Genomic DNA, 17531 nt, shown 5'->3' on the forward strand with positions numbered 1-17531 from the left:
ATAAAGGAAAAAGTGAGGGGTGCCTGGGTGGCTCAGTGGTTGAGCATCTGCCTTTGGCTCAGGTCGTGATACCCCAGTAGTGGGATGGATGCCTGCTTCTCCCTCCACCTATGTCTCTGCCTCTCTCTCATGAATAAATAAGTAAATAAATAAATCTTAAAAAAAATAAAATAGGGCAGCCCAGGTGGCGCAGCAGTTTAGCGCCGCCTGCAGCCCGGGGTTTGATCCTGGGGACCCTGGATCGAGTCCCACATCAGGCTCCCTGCATGGAGCTTGCTTCTCCCTCTGCCTGTGCCTCTGCCTCTCTCTCTGTGTGTGTCTCTATGAATAAATAAGTAAAATCATTAAAAAAATAAAATAAAATAAAGGGAGAAGTGATGTAAGTGGGCAGGCCAAGGCAATGGAATGTGGTAATACAAGTGGGGGGGTAAGTGGCCGAGGGCGGCAAGCGCATGCGTAGTGTAGAAGGACTTATTGAGGCGGAGGGGCGCAATTCTCCACCTGGTCAGTAGTCGGTGCACAAGAGTCGGTGGCGCATGCGCAGGGGACGGCGGGAAAGGTTGCGCCGGAGGCGCGAGCTGAGCGAGTCGCGAGCCGGCCTGAAAGGGCCTGTTCGGTAGGCTTCTCAGTTGAGGCTTTTTCACGTTCATTTTTTTCCTAACTGATCACCTTGAAGAGCCCAGGGCTCCAGGCCGGGGTGGGGGCGACCGCTCCAGGGAGGGGTGTGCGAAGCTGGGCGGCACTTCGAGGCTAAGGTCCCTGGACGGTCGGGGCTCAGCAGAGCCGAGGGATCAATTTAGGGCCCCCCCCCCCGGTCCCCCAAGGACCCAGCAAACTGACCCGGGCCCCTTCCCTGTCTGAATATGACGTGGGGCATCGGCCGTGGGGCTCCGTCCTTCCGGGAGTCCCTGTGGGTCAGGCGCCCTGACAGCAGAAACCCGGGCCAGCGCCATCATCCCTGGGCCTGTGAGGGGCAGTTCCCCCCCTGCTCCTGGGGGAAGCTGACCCTGGCTCCTCCCGCTTTCCTCCCTGGAGCTTGTAGTCCAGGAACCCCAAGTCGCCCCCGCCCCGCTCCCCCCAGAGGGCAGAGGCCTGGGAGACTGGTTGCTGGGAATGGTGATGCATGTGGCCCCGCGGGGGGCCTCCACAGAGGCTCCACCTGGACCGAGGCTCTGCTGAGGTTCCGCGGGGCTGTATAGGTGACCCGGTGGCCAAAACCCATTGCTCTCACGGAAGGGTTTAATTTATTACCTATTTGCCAGAAAACTTGTTTTTATTTCTTTAAATATTTTATTTGAGAGAGATTCTGAGAGAGAGTGAGAGAGCAAGCATGAGTGGGGCAGGGAGGGGCAGAGGGAAAGGAGAAGCAGCTGAGCCAGGAGCCCCATGCGGGACTCTATCCCAGGACGCCAGATCATGACCTGAGTCACGGGCCGGCGCCCAGCGGACTGAGTTCCTCAGGAGCTCCAGAAAACTTGTTTTAAGGAAGATGCTTTGGGAATGTGTTAAAGGTGGCTGGGGGCGCCTGGGTGGCTCAGTCGATGGATAGAGCGTCTGACCCTTGGTTTCTGCTCAGGTCATGATCTCTGGATGACGCTCTGCGCTTGCCCAATGGGCTTGAAATTCTCTTTTCCTCTCTCTGCCCCTTTCCCCACTCACACACTCTCTCTCCAAATGAATAAATACAATCTCAGAAAAAAAAAAAAAAAAAGGAAAAGAAAGAAAGGTGGCAGTATTTTTCATGAATACAATTTTCCTGTCTTTCCTCCCCAGCGGAACCGAGAGTTAGAATTGTATGAAAATCAGAAGTGCTTCTTGTTGTTTTTGAGGTATGTTGCAGTTCAGCTGGGGGCAGAATATCCAGTAGTAATGAAACTTTTGTGCTTCTTAGGTGAGCTGCCAACTGTTACATGAATGTCTCCAGCTTCCTCAACTTGGTTAACTTTTGAACGATTTGAATGAAGATTTGTGCTTTTCTGTTTGCTTCTTCAAGTTTGGGTATTTGGGTCATGGTAGACTTGTAAAATAGGTTGGGAAGTGTTTCCTCTTCTGCTTTACTGAAATTACTTATATAAGGTTGGTGGGGTTTTTTCCCCCCAATACTTGATGTAATTCACTAATTGAAACCATTTGGGCCTGGAACGTTCTCTGTGGGAAGGGTTTTGATAAAGAATTCATTTAATAGATATTGGATTGTGTGGATTTCCCATTTCGTTTGACTTAAACTTTGTTGATGTGTATTTTTAAGAATTTTTCTCCATTTCATCTAAGTTGTAAAGTTTATTGGCATGAATTTGTCATAATATTTTCTTCTTTTTTTTTTTTTAAAGATTTTATTTATTTATTCATGAGAGACACAGAGAGACAGAGACACAGGCAGAGGGAGAAGCAAGCTTCCTGCAAGGAGCCCAATGTGGGACTCCATCCTGGACCCCAGGATCACGCCCTGAGCCAAAGGCAGATGCTCAACTGCTAAGCCACCCAGGCGTCCCTCTCCAAAAGCTTATAATTGGGTCTCTTTATTCATTCTGACAATCTTTGCCTTTTAAATTGGAATGCTTAAACTAAATACATTTCATGTAATTATTGATATGGTTGGTTTTGGGTCTCCAATTTTATTTATTTTTTTGTTTTCTGTTAGTTTTTTGGTTCTATGTCTCTTACCTTTTTTTTTTTTTTTTAAGATTTTATTTATTTATTCATGAGAGACACAGAGAGAGAGAGAGGCAGAGACATAGGCAGAGGGAGAGGCAGGCTCCCCTCAGGGAGCCTGATGTGGGACTTGATCCCTGAACTCCAGGATCAGCCCCGAGCAGAAAGCAGAGCTCAACTGCTGAGCCATCCAGGCCTCCCTTGTTATCTTTTTTTGGATAGCTTGAATCATTTTTAGTATTTTAATTTATCTATTATCTTGGTAGCTATAACTCTTTTGCAACATTTAGCAGTTTCTCTAAGAATTACAATTCATATTATTAACTTTTTACAGTCTACTTAGAGTTAATATTTTATCAATTTATGTAAAATGTAGACACTTTACAACCATGTAAGTCCAATATTTGTACCACCTGCTGCTTTTAATGTCTTACATCTGAAATTTAGTATAAAACCTCTAACTTGCAATTTTGGGGCTTTTATTTTTTATTTTTTTAAAAGATTATCTATCTATCTATCTATCTATCTATCTATCTATTTATTTATTCATAGAGACAGAGAGAGAGAGGCAGAGACACAGGCAGAGGGAGAAGCAGGCACCATGCAGAGAGCCTGACATGGGACTCGATCCAGGGTCTCCAGGATCATGCCCTGGGCCGCAGGCAGCACTAAACCGCTGCGCCATCAGGGCTGCCCCACTTTGGGGGCTTTTAAAAAATATTTATGTGGGAGCGAGAGGGTAAGGGGAGGAAGGGCAGAGGGAGAGGAAGAAGCAGACTCCTTGTTGAGGAGGGAGCCCTGCATTGGAACTTGATCCCAGGACCCCATTTCCTACTCTTTATTTTTTCCTAAAGATTTTTTCCTATTTTTTCCTCTGATGTCATTTCCCTCAGTCTTAAGCCTGTCTTCATTTTTTGTAATGTGGGTCTGCTGGTAATGAATTCTTTTTGTTTTTATTTGCATACATTTTTATTTCATCTTTATTTATTTATTCATGAGAAACAGAGAGAGAGAGGCAGAGACATAGGCAGAGGGAGAAGTAGGCTTTCTGCGGGGAGCTGGATTTGGAACTCGGTCCCAAGACCCGGGGATCACAATTTGAGCCAAAGGGAGATGCTCAACCGCTGAGCCCCCTAAGCTTCCCTCAAATATATTTTTCTGACCTATTTTCATTCTCTCTTCTCCTTTTAGGACTCCACTTATCCACTGTTAGGCCTTTTGATTGGCCTTTTAAGTCCCTAAGAATTTGTGACTTTCATCCTTCTTTTCTCTTTTTCTTTCAAAAATTGGATGATTTCTATCAATCCATCTTCAAGCTTATTGACCCTTTGCTATGTCATATCCATTACGCTATTTAGACTGTCCAGTGAATTTTAATATAGTTATACCCAATAATTTTAATTTATTTTCTGAAATGCTATTGTGAGTTAAATTGTGTCCCCTCTCCATAATGTTGAGGTTCTAAGCCCCTGCAACTCAGAATGTGACCTTGTTTGGTAATAGGATTATTGCAGATGTAGATAAGAATAGGTCATACTAGTATAGACTGGGCCCCTAATCCAATATTAGTAGTGTCCTTATAAGAAGATGGTCATGTGATGATAGAGACTAGGGAGAATGGCAAGTAATGATGAAGGCAGAGGTTGGAGTTATCCAACTGCATGCCAAAGAATGTCAAAGATTGTCAGCCAACTGTTAGAGACTAGAAAGGGGCAAAGAAGGATTCCCCTAAGTTTCTCAGGGAAGATGGCCTTGCTAACTTGATTTTGGATTAGATTTTGGACTTCTATTATCCACAACTGTGAGACAATAAATTTATGTTGTTTTAAGCCACCCAGTTTGTGATACTTTTGTTACAACAGCTCAAGAAACTAATGTGAATACTGAATCACATTATTAGGAATAGGAGTTGTGAGTTGTCCTCTTTAGTGACTTTGATATGGTTCTATTTAGAACTTGGTTTTTGACATGATGATGGGACTTTAGTTTCCAGAAATGTTGCTGATTTTCCCACATTTTTAATTTTTAAAAATTATTTATTTGGGGGTGCCTTGGTGGCTCAGTCAGTTAAGCGTCTGCCTTTGGCTCAGGCCCTGATCCCAGGGTCCTGGGATCAAGCCTGCATCAGGCTCCCTGCTTCTTGGGGAGTCTGCTTCTCCGTCTGCCCTTCTCCCCTGCTCATGCTTCCTCATGTGTATGCTCTCTCTTTCTCTCAAATAAATAGTCTTTAAAAAATTATTTATTTGGCTTAGGGGAAAACTGTAGAGAAGACTGGACACTTTATTTATACCCTATAGGTAGAAATAGCAAAGACTGGAGGTGAACTTAAGAATATAGTATATCTCCTCATTTATTCAAATTTTCTTTTATTTCTAAAAAAAAAAAAATAAAAACACAAATTTTCTTTTATTTCTTTATAAAAGTTTTTGTATTTTTAATAAAAGCCTTGTATATTTTTAGACAATTTTTAGTTATATATATATTTTTGTAGCTTTTTAGTTTTATTTTGAAGTAACTATGGATTTACAGAAAAGTTTCAAAGATAGTACAGAGAATTTTTTTTTTTAAGATTTTATTTATTGGGATGCCTGGGTGGCTCAGTGGTTGGTTGTCTGCCTTTGGCTCAGGGCATGATCCCAGGGTCTAGGGATTGAGTCCTACATTGAGCTCTCTGCGAGGAGCCTGGTTCTGCCTCTGCTTATGTCTTTGCCTCCTCCCTCATGCCCTGATCCAAAGGCAGGTGCTAAACCGCTGAGCTACTCAGGTGTCCCAGGTTTTTTTTTTTTTGAGATTTTGTTTATTTATTCATGAGAGACACAGAAAGAAAGAGGCAGAGACACAGGCAGAGAGAGAAGCAGGCTCCATGCAGGGAGCCTGATTCAGGACTGGATCCTGGAACTCCAGGATCACGCCCTGAGACAAAGGCCGACGCTCAACTGCTCAACTTCAATAGGTATTGAAGTCAAGTAATATCAGTCCTCCGATTTTGTTCTTCTCCTTCAATATCATATTGCTTATCCTGGTTGTTTTGCCTCTCCACATAAACTTTAAGAATCAATTTGTCAATATACACAAAATAGCTTGCTGGGATTTTGCTTGGGATTGCATTGAATCTATAAATGAAGTTGAGAAGTACTGAAATTTTAACAATATTGAGTCATCCTATCCATAAACATGGAATATTTCTCCATTTATGTATTTTATTTTTTTCATCAGATTTTTTTTGGTTTTCTTCACATGGATTTTGGACATACTTGGTTAAGTTTGTACCTAAGTATTTCATTTTTGGAGTGCTAATGTAAATGTTATTATGTTTTTCATTTCAAATTCTACTTGTTCACTGTTGGAATATAGGAAAGTGATTGACTTTTACACATTAACCTTGTATTCTACCACCTTGCTTTAACTGCTTGTTAGTTTCAGGACATTTTTGTCAGTTCTTCTGACTTGTCTACATAGTTTATCATATCATCTGGGAATAAAGACAGATTCACTTTTTCCTTCCAAATCTCTGTGCCTTTTATTTCATTTTCTTGTTTTACTGCATTAGCTAGGACTTGCAGTACGATGTTGAAAAGGAGTCGTGAGAAGGGATATCCTTGTCTTTTTCCTGCTCTTAGTGGGAAGGAAAGTTCCCAGATTCTCATCATTAAGAATGACATTAGGGGCACCTGAGTGGCTCAGTCATTTAAATGTCTGACTCTTGATTTCAGTGCAGGTCATGATCTCAGGGTCATGAGATGGAGCCCCTACTTGGAGCCCTGCTTAGGGCTCCACAGTCAGCAAGGAGTCTGCTTCTCTTCCTCTTCTTTTCCCTCTGCCTCTCTCCCTGTGCACTTGCCAACACTGTCTCTTTCCCTTTCTTTCTTTTTTTTTTTTCTCTTTCCCTTTCTCTCTCAAAACGAATACAATCTTAAAAAAGAAGAATGACATTAGCTGTAGGTTTTCTGTAGATATTCTTTATCAAGTTGTGGGAGTTGCCTAGTTCCTAGTTAACTGATAGTTTTTATCGTGTTAGATTTTGTCAAATACTTTTTTCTGCATCTATTGACAGAACTGTGATTTTTCTTTTTTAGCTTGTTAATGTGATGGATTACATTAATTTATTTTTGAATGTTGAATCTGCCTTGCGTACTTGAGATAAATGCCACTTGGTTGGTCATGTTGTGTAATCCTTTTTATACTTTGTTGGGTTGGATTTGTTAATATTTTGTTGAGGATTTTTGCCCCTATGTTCATGAGAGATATTGGTCAGTAGCTTCCTTTTTCTGTAATGTCTTTGTCTGGTTTTGGTATTGGGGTCAGCTTATCTCATAGAATGAAGTGGAAGTGTTCCCTTGCTTCTATCCTTTGAAAGAGATTGTAGAGAATTGATGTAATTTCTTCCTTAAATATTTAACAGAATTCACTAGTGAATGCATCTGAGCCTGGTACTTTCTGTTTTGGAAAGTTATTATTATTTTTGGAAGGTTATTATTTATCTAATTTTTAAAAAGATTTATTTATTCATGGCAGACACAGAGAGAGAGGCAGAGACACAGGCAGAAGGAAAAGCAGGCTTCCCGCAGAAGCCCGATTTGGAACTTGATCCGGGATCCTGGGATCCCGACCTGAGTCAAAGGCAGCTGCCGAAACGCTGAGCCATACAGGCGTCCCTATCCAATTTATTTAATAGAGACAGGCTTATTCATACTTCTTTTTGTGTCAGTTTTGGAAGATTGTATCTTTTTTTTTGTTAAATATTTTATTTATTTATTCATGAGAGACACAGAGAGATAGGCAGAGACACAGGCAGAGGGAGAAGCAGGCTCCATGCAAGGAGCCTGAGGAGGGACTCGATCCGGGGATCCCAGTATCATGCCCTGAGCCGAAGGCAGACACTCAACCACTGAGCCACCCAGGCGTCCCTGAAGATTGTGTGTGTGTGTGTGTTTTTTAATTTTTATTTATTTATGATAGTCACACACACACACACACACACACACACAGAGGCAGAGACACAGGCAGAGGGAGAAGCAGGCTCCATGCACTGGGAGCCCGACGTGGGATTCGATCCCGGGTCTCCAGGATCACGCCCTGGGCCAAAGGCAGGCGCTAAACCGCTGCGCCACCCAGGGATCCCGAAGATTGTGTGTTTTAAGGAATTGTTCCATTTCATCTAGATTATCAAATTTATGGACGTAGAGTTGTTCATAGTATTCCTTTATTATCCTTTCAATGTCCATTATGGAGACTGTGGGGATTTTTAGTGATGTCTCCTCTTTCATTCTGATATTGATAAATTATGTCCTCTTTCTTTTTCCTTAATTAGCCTGAGTGTAGGCTTATCAATTTTACTGATCTTTTCAAAGAACCAGCTTTTGATTTTAATGATTTTCTTTGTTGGTTTTCTGTCTTCAGTTTCTGCTCTAATTCTTATTATTTCTTTTCTTCTGTTTACTTTGGATTTAATTTTCTATTCTTTTTCTAGTTTCCTAAAGTAGTAACTTAGATTATTGATTTTAGAGCTTCTTTTCTTTTTTAATGTGCATTCAGTGCCATAAAATTCCTTCTAAGCACTGCTTTTGTTGTGTCCCACAAATTTTGGTAAATTTTGTTTCATTTTCATTTAGTTAAAAATATTTACAGGGATCCCTGGGTGGTGCAGTGGTTTGGCGCCTGCCTTTGGCCCAGGGCGCGATCCTGGAGACCCGGGATCGAATCCCACATCGGGCTCCTGGCATGGAGCCTGCTTCTCCCTCTGCCTGTGTCTCTGCCTCTCTCTCTCTCTGTGACTATCATAAATAAATAAAAAAAAATTTAAAAAAAAATTTACAAATTTCTCTTGAGATTTCTTCTTTGACCCATGTATTCTTTAGAAGTGAGTTGTTTAATCTCCGTGTATTTTGGGATTTTCCAGTTACCTTTTTGTTAGATTTCAAGTTTAATTCAATTGTAGACTGAGAGCAGACATTGTATAACTTTTTGTCTTTTGTTTGTTAAGGTGTTTTATGGCCCAGGATATAGTCTTAGGAAAGATATGTATTCTTCTGTTATTTGGATGAAGTAGTCTGCAGATGTCAGTTAAATCCATTTGATTGATGATATGTTGAATTCCACTACATCCATACCGATTTTCTGCCTGGTGATATTCAGTCTTTGTTGTATTTGCTTTTCAATTCTGTAGGTTTCTATTGAGATATCCTCAAGGTCAGTGATTCTTTCCTCAGCCATGTCCAATCTACTAGTAAGCCCATTAAAGGTATTCTTCATTTCTCGTACAGTTTTTAGAAAAAATCTCTTCAGTTCTTTTTGGTTCTTTTTTAGGATTTCCATCTCTCTGTTTACATTGCCTGTCTGTTCTTGCACACTGTCTACTTTACCTGTTAAAGCCCTTAGGAAATTAATCCTAGTTCTTTCAAATTCCCAGTCTGATAAATCCAGCATTCCTGCCATGCCTGGTTCTGATGCTCAGTCCCTTCAAATTATGGTTTTTGCCTTTTGTATGACTTGTAAGTTTTTCTTGATAGCTGGACATCACAGACTGGATAAAGGAACTGCTTATATAGGCCTTTATTATTTTTATTTTATTTTTATTTTTATTTTTTTTGGTTATAGGCCTTTAATAATGTGTTGGTAATGTGTTGGGGAGAACAAATGTTCTATAGTATGTCTCAGTCTTTTAGGGAGCCATGCCTCTAGACTAAATTTCATGTGTTTCTTGATTTTGTTCTCCATCCCTCTTAGGTGGGACAGGATGTTTGGAGTGGGCTGGAGTTGATGTTTTCTATCCCCTAGGTCAGTTTGACTCTGAAATTACCCCCACTGACTAGGCTCTGGTTAAATACTTTCTTCCAAGGGCAGGCCTTGTTAAGAACAGAGTGCCCTGGAGTATTTCAGTATGGTTCCTTTTTCCTCCCCCTGCTAGAAGCATGAGGGGATTTTTATCAGATATTCTGTGAGAACCTGGTCAAGCTCCTGGAGTTCAAACTCACAAAAATGTGCTCCACCCCCATGAGTGGGTCCTCCTGGAGTTTTTTTTTTCTTTAAGATTTTATTTATTTATTTGAAACAAAGAGAGAGCCGGAGAGCACACGTGGAGGTAATGGCAGAGGGAGAGGGAGAAGCAGACTTCCCACTGAGCAGGGAGCCTGACACAGGGCTTGATCCCAGGACCTTGAGATCATGACCTGAGCCAAAGGCAGACACCTAACCAACTGAGCCACCCAGGTACCCCCAACTTTGACAGTTTTAATCAATACAAGTCAGTCGCTTTATAGAATGTCCCTCTGTTTAGATTGTCTGATTGTTTCCACATGATTAGATTATGTTTGTACATTTTTGGCAGGAAGGGCAGCCCCGGTGGCTCAGCGGTTTAGCGCGGCCTTCAGCTTAGGGCGTGATCCTGGAGACCTGGGATCGAGTCCCACGTTGGGCTCCCTGCATGGAGCCTGCTTCTCCCTCTGCCTGTGTCTCTGCCTCTCTCTCTCTCTCTCTGTGTCTCTCATGAATAAATAAATAAAATCTTTAAAAAAAAAAACATTTTTGGCAGGAATATCACCAAAATGATGTTGTGTTCTTTTCAGTGCATTTCACATCAGGAGACAGATGGTATCAGTTGGCTTTCATTACTTGGCTTAGGTGGTGTCTGACACTATGAAGATATTACTTTTCTGTTTTTTGGAGGAGATATGTTAATTAATACTGCACAATTATTTGTCCCCATCAAACTTTCTTGTGTTAGCAACATTGTTGATTCTTGCTTGAATTAGTTACTACTCTCAGTGGTTTCGAAATGATGACTTAAAAAAAAAGAATTATTTATTTATTCATGAGAAACACAGAGAGAGAGGCAGAGACATAGGTAGAGGGAGAAGCAGGCTCCCCATAGGGAGCCCAGTGTGGGACTCTATCCAGGATCCCGGGATCATGCCTTGAGCCAAAAGCAGATACTCAACTGCTGAGCCACCCAGGTGTCCCCCAAATGCTGACTTTCTTTCTTCTTTTTTTTTTTAAGCTTTTCAGCTGGCGCCAAACCGCTGAGCCACCCAGGGATCCCAGTATCTTTTTATTTTTAATTCTTACTTATCAATACATATTTTTCTTGGTTATAGAAGTAATACTTTTTAAAGACAATTTAATAAACTAAAATCAGAAAGATATAAAAATACCTGTGCCCTATTATCTTCTATGTATTGACGTGTTTTCTTTCAGCCTTTGCTTTTATTGCACTTATTTTTAACAAATATCTTTTTTTTAAGTTTTTTTTTTGTTAAAGATTTTATTTATTTATTCATGAGAGACACAGAGAGAGAGAGAGGCAGAGACACAGGCAGAGGGAGAAGCAGGCTCCCCTCTGGGAGCCTGATGTGGGACTCGATCCCTGAACCCTGGGATCACGCCCTGAGCTGAAAGCAGAGCTCAAACGCTGAGCCATCCAGGCGTCCCTATTTTTTTTTTAAGTTTTTATTTAAATGTTAATTAGTTAACATATAGTGTAATTTTAGTTTCAGGAGTAGAATTTAGTGATTCATCACTTACCTATGACACACAGTACTCATCATAGCGAGCGCCCTCCTTAATACCCATCACCCATTTAGCCCATCCTCCCAGATATCTCATTTCCAGCAACCCTCAATTTGTTCTATATAGATAAGACTCTGTCTTATGGTTTGTGTATCTCTCTTTTTCTTCCCTATGTTCATCTGTTTTGTTTCATAGATTCCATATATGAATGAAATCATGTGGTATTTGTCTTTATCTGACTTATTTCGCTTAGCACAATACACACTGGCTCCATCTATGTTGTTGCAAATGGCAAGATTTCATTATTATTATTATTTAAATATTTTATTTACTTATTCATGAGACACACAGAGAGAAAGAGGCAGAGACATAGGCAGAGGATGAAGCAGGCTCCATGCAGGAAGCCTGATGTGGGACTCGATCCTGGGACTCTGGGATCACGCCCTGAGTCAAAGGCAGATGCTCAACTGCTGAGCCACCCAGGCGTCCTAAGATTTCATTATTTTTGATAGCTGAGAAATATATATATATATTGGAGCAATATTATATTGGAATATTATTTATATATAGGAATATTACTCATTGCACTTCTAAATGTAGTATAGATAGAACTAAAGACAGAAATATGCATCTTAGTTTTGTTTTTTTTTAACCTATCATTGAATTATAAGTATTTCTTCAGCTACTAAGAATTCTTTCAAAACAGTATATCTCATAACTGATTAGCCCTGTGGCCCAGATGTGCTAGTGCTGCTCTGTTGCCTGCTGCCTGCTGTCTCTGCTTCTGGATGGCATGCTCCTTCCCCCTCTGAAAGAAAACTCCAGTTTCCTCTCTCTTCTCCTCTTCCACATCCTGTATTTTTTTTCTTTTCTTTTTCAGCAGATTCCTTGCCCATTCTATTGTAGAGCATCTGAAGAGCCAGCAAAAGGTCAGAGTGGCAGAAGCACAAAGAACAGAGAGGAGTGTAACCCCAGATATGAGGTAGAGTACTGTCCTTTTGCTGGGGATAGAGCAGTCAGTGGTGGGGTATGGGGTGGAGATAGACAATAAATAGAAGAAAACTCAGTAGGTAATCACACCAGGAGGTGAAAAATGCTATGATGAAAAATGAAAGGAAGTAGGATGGAAAGAATAGTGGGAGTATGTAGCTACTATTTTTTAAATTATAATTTAACTTGATTTTACTTTAAAGATTTTATTTATTTGAGAGAGAGAGAGAGAGAGAGAGAGCCTGCATGAGTGAGGAGAGAGGCAGAGAGGGAGAAGCAGACTCCCTGCTGAACATAGAGCCTGATAGGGAGCTCAATTCTAGTACCCTGAGATCATGATCTGGGCCAAAGTCAGACACTTAACTGACCAAGCCACCCAGGCACCTTGGTAGCTGCTATTTTAGATAGGCAGGCAGGGAAGACATCTCTGGTGAAGTGATATTTGAGCAAAGACCTGGTGTTTTACAGATAAGAAAGTTCAGAGAGGTAAAGCAACTTTCCTAAAGTTATAAGGAAGACATAGTATACAATTTGTTTCTTTTTTTTAAGATTTTACTTTTTACGTCATCTCTACAATCAACTTGGGGCTGGAACTCACAACCTCAGTATCAAGAGTCACATGTTCTTCTGACTAAGCCAGCTAGCTGACTCTCTTTTGTTTCTTTCTTTTTTTTTTTTTTTAAGTTTTAAAATTTATATAGTCTTTACACCCAGCAGGGGCTTGAACACACAACCCCAAGATCAAGAGTCACATGCTCTTCTGACCAAGCCAGCCAGGTGCCCCTAAATTTGTTTCTTTGATTCAAAAGCCACTATAAATGGTACTTCCCTCTGTAGGGAGTATACCTCAATGTTTCAGAAACCCTTTGAGTTCAGTTCCCAACTGTTAGCTTGGCTATCTTGACCCTATCCCTTGCACCAAAACATTTCTAAGAGGTAAGACTTATATAAGAGATTTTTGTATGCTTTGAATTTCAGTGGCAATAGGGACAGAAAGATTTGCTTTGAGGATGTGCTGGGGATTGTTTTGGAAGTCATTTCTTAACTCTAAAGTCTAAATCTAGGTTTTGGTGTCCTTAAGCTCTACTCAGGAAGGTGAACACCCCCTTGAAAGAGCTGGAGCTGCTCCAGAGAGTCTGCCTGGAATGGAGACAGAGGCCCAGGCTTCAAAATCTTCACTGACAAATTTATCTACTGAGATAGAGTTTTCTGAGAATCTCCATGAAATCAAGTCTTGGGAAGATAAGAGCACAGCTAACTGGCATCAGATGCTCAGGGTTTCAGAATCTCAGGCTTTCAAGGCTCGGGTATTGAAGGCCCAGGCCTGGGAGATTCAGGCTAGTGAGGCCCACAGAAGAGCCAGCCAAACCAGGCACACCTCTGTACTGGAGATGGATGCTACCCAAGCCCTGAAACAGAAACCCTTACCTGAGAAGGTTCAAGCTACAGAGAAGGAAAAGTGTGAGATCCTCTTTACTCGTCCATGCTGGTCCAATAAGATTGAGTACATTCTGACTCAAGTGGGCTACTCCATGAAGATAAGCAGTCTCTGGCATTTTTTCATCCTGTGGCTTCACAATGGAGGTTGTAAGTCTGGGGACCAGGAATCATGGATCCACAGGAGGTTTTAAACTTAAGGTCTTTGGGATCTGTAGAGGCTAGAAGCTTGGTACTGTGAGCCAAATAGAGTCACATTACTGAACACCTAGGATCATAAGAGGGTTAAGAGGTGTAGGGTATCAGAATACAAGGGGCCGGAGGCCTGGGTTGGGGTGACTGGGAGTAGAAACTAGGCATCTGAGTCTTCCAGGAACTGGGGACCCAAGGGACACCTGGGACTATGAAGGATGTAGAAACAGTTGATCCCTGATTATCTGTGGCCCTGAGGGGGGTCACTGATGCGGAATGTGTTTTCCTGGACTCCCAAGGAAGTCCAGGCACTGAAAAGCCAGGTGGCCTCTCCTGACTTCCTGCACAGGCAGTTTTCTCATCATCTACATCCTCATGCTGTTCTTGGTTGGGGTTCCTCTTCTATTCCTGGAGATGGCAGCTGGTCAGAGGATACGTCAGAGCAGCATTGGTGTATGGAAGGTCATCAGCGCCTGGATTGGTGGTGTGGGGTATACCAGCTTCATGGTGAGGAGTCCTGGGCCGCCCATGCTTACCCTTTACACCCCACTCCCACCTCAACTGTTTGTTGTCCTGGGATGGGTCACTTCCATGGGCCAACTCCCTTCAAGTCCCCAGTCCTCTGTCAAATCCCCTCCTTTTTCCTGTCCTCATCCTTCCTCCCAGCTACCTTCCCCTTGACTCCTAGGTATGCTTCATCACTGGCTTGTATTTGAATGTGATCAATGTCTGGACCCTCTTCTACTTGAGCCAGTCCTTCCAGTTTCCAGTTCCATGGGAAAAATGTCCTTTATTGGAGAACTCCAGTGACTTTGGTGAGGAGGAAATGAAAGAGGAGGAGAAGGGGAAAACATCTAGAAGGGAATTTGGAAGAGGATAAAGGAATGGGGAGAGATGAAGAGGAAGATAGAAAGACGAAGAAATGGGAAGAGGAAGAAGTAGCAGGAAGTGAGGGAAGGGCTAAGGAAGAAGGGAGGGGTCACCCTGTCTAGCAGGCATGTCCAAAGCCAGGTCCCCCCAGATCCCGAATGTGCACGGACGACTCCCTCCTTGTACTTCTGGTACCGGCTGACCTTGAAAGCTTCAGACAGAATTGAGGATGGTGGGTCACCAGTCTTCAGTCTGAACCTGTTCTTATTGGTGTCCTGGTGTCTTATTGGTGCTTTCATGATTAATGGGCTCAAGTCCACTGGGAAGGTAAGCCAACATTGACATTCTCAGATGCCTTAGACATCATCCAACATTGTTCTCACTTATCTCCTAATATCTCATTCCTTCTGGTGTTTGACTCCTCGTAGCCCTTAACCTTTGCTGAAAACTGTCTTCTAATTTCTGACTCAGCATTAAAAAAAAGATTTATTTATTTATTTTATTTATTTATTTTATTTTAGAGAGAGAGGAAGAGAGAGCACGTATGAGTGGGAGGAGGAATAGAGGGAAAGGGAGAGAGAGAATCCTTAGACTCCCCTCTGAGGGTTGAGCCCAATGTGAGGCTCAATCCCAGGACCCTGAGATCATGACCTGAGCCAAAACCAAGAGTCAGAAGCTTAACTTTCTGAGCCACCCAGGTGTCCCCTGACTCAGCACTTTTGATCCCTGCTGACTGTTGGTGTTCTTCCCACTGATACATGGTTGCTGATATGCTCTGTTCTCAATTCAGATAATGTTGGTCCTGGTGCCAGCCCCCTATTTCATCATCCTTTGTTTCCTCTTCCGGAGTCTACTGCTGGAAGGGGCAGCATTTGGCTTTCAACATTTGATGCTTGTCAAGGTAAAGTAAGTCTCCCTCACTCCCCTATCAGGCATTTGAGGACATCTGTCTATTGTTAGGGTGTCCTTTCCCTATTATTTACCTGTGACCTTCAACCCATTTCTGTTAAGATTCACACCTCTCCTTCTTTGACATTTCCCCTTATACTTGTGTTCTTTTTAGATATCAGCTATGTACAACATGAATGTATGGTGTCAAGCAGGAAATCAAGTCTTGTTTGCCTTGGGTCTAGGCTTGGGCCCTGTTGTCTCCTTATCCTCGCACATGTACCCATCCACCAACTGTCTCAGTGATGCCTTGATTGTGGCTCTGGTCAACCTGTTCACCATGCTGCTGGTCACATCTTTTTCCTTCTGTGTCCTGGGCTTCTGGGCTACAGTTATCACGCACCGCTGCAGTGAGAAGTAAGGCCAGCCCCTTAGGGAGGGTCCTAGTCCCAGGGAACTACAAAGCCCAGAGCCCCTAACTTTCAAGGTGCTGTAAAGACTCCTGTTCACACCTGGCAACCTCAGGTGCACTTGCAAGCCTCTACTCCCCTGGAGCAAAAAGCAGACAATAGAATCCTCGTCATATATTTTCTTGCTTCAAGCCCTTTTCTGGCCCTAGAAATCTTCAACCTCAGAGACTGCCGCTGTCCAGAGTGCCACCACAGAGATAGGCTAAAAGTCGCAAGCATTCAAGATCTAGAGAACTTTCCACTTCCTGAATAACCTCACTTGTAACTTTCAACTTCTATATTTAAAGATTTCTGTCAGTCTATCATACTTAAACCCTAAAGGGACTCTCAGAAACAGAAGCTTTATTGTCTGCTCACCCCTATTTTTCATTTTTCAGGCACTAATTTCAAAAGCACCCCTATTTTTCATTTTTCAGGCATTAATTTCAAAAGAACCCGTGGGACATTTAGAAAGTATTCTTTGTGTACCGCAGAGATATGGAGGGGTGAATCAGACCACAGTTCCTGCCTTCATTGGGTTTTCAGTTTTGGAGGGAGGAGGTGGGGGGAATTACATAATTGAACACTGTATGCTCATGATAACTAATAGAAGGGATGATGGGGAGGACAAAAGACAGAGCCATTAATTCTGACTAGGCTAGTCAGAGAAGAACTCCCAAGAGGAGGCACACCTACTGAATTTTTCCTGCTAATTGTAACCAGTGCATTCTAAAATAAACCTGGGCATACGCATGTGCATATGCGTGAGAGTTCTCTAGGGTATATGCTCAGGAATGGGACTGCTGGGTAGGGGGTTACATACCTTCAGTTTTACCATATATTGTCTCATTATCAAAGTGGTTTATAATGTGTGAGAATTCCACATAGTCCACTTTCTGCACATTTGATTAGACTTGGTCAAACTTTAAAATTTTGCCATTCTGGTGGGAGTATAATGGCATTTTTTTAATGTTTTAAAAACATTTTATTAAGATATACTTACGTACATATAGAAACACACATAAAATAAAAAGTGCAGTATAAATAACTATAAAATAAGCACCACCCATGTTACAGACTAGAATGACCCTAGAAGCTTTCTATGTATTTCTAATTTTAACCTCTTTCCTCCCAACTAGTATCCTGGCTTTTATGATAATTAGTTCTTTGTTTTTATTTATATTTTATTATCTATGTATGCATATCTAGACAGTACAGTTTTGTAATGTATACAAAGCAATATAGATTTTTTTTTTAAGTATGCTCCATGTCTACCGTGGGGCTTGAACTCATGACCCTAAGATTGAGCATTGCAGGCTCTACTGACTGTGCCAGCCAGGTGCCCGTACAATATAGTTTTTTTTTTTTTAAGTAACTTTTTTCTTTTTTTTTTAAAGTTTCATTTAAGTAATCTCTACACCTAACGTGGGGCTCAAACTCAAAACCCTGAGATCAAGAGTCACATGCTTTTATGACTGAGTCAGCCAGGAGTCCCTGTAAAACAATGTCATTTAGTGTGTCCATTTATGTAGTTTTTTTTTTTAATTT

At 41.9% G+C, this 17531-nt stretch overlaps 1 protein-coding gene across 1 annotated transcript in view; it reads left to right on the forward strand.

The window, feature by feature from the left end:
• Window positions 1–526: 526 nt before the first annotated feature.
• SLC6A16 (solute carrier family 6 member 16) overlaps window positions 527–17531 on the forward strand; it is a 35877-nt gene continuing 18872 nt past the window's right edge. Inside the window, exons 1-9 of the mRNA XM_077845631.1 lie at window positions 527–616; window positions 1774–1829; window positions 12038–12139; window positions 13229–13734; window positions 14126–14283; window positions 14465–14591; window positions 14798–14973; window positions 15437–15547; window positions 15710–15951. Of these exons, the coding sequence (XP_077701757.1) occupies window positions 12135–12139; window positions 13229–13734; window positions 14126–14283; window positions 14465–14591; window positions 14798–14973; window positions 15437–15547; window positions 15710–15951 (1325 nt within the window). The 5' untranslated portion in view covers window positions 527–616; window positions 1774–1829; window positions 12038–12134. The remainder of the gene's footprint in view (window positions 617–1773; window positions 1830–12037; window positions 12140–13228; window positions 13735–14125; window positions 14284–14464; window positions 14592–14797; window positions 14974–15436; window positions 15548–15709; window positions 15952–17531) is intronic.

Source organism: Canis aureus, chromosome 1 (genome assembly GCF_053574225.1).
Source record: "Canis aureus isolate CA01 chromosome 1, VMU_Caureus_v.1.0, whole genome shotgun sequence".
Taxonomy (NCBI): Eukaryota; Metazoa; Chordata; class Mammalia; order Carnivora; family Canidae; genus Canis; species Canis aureus.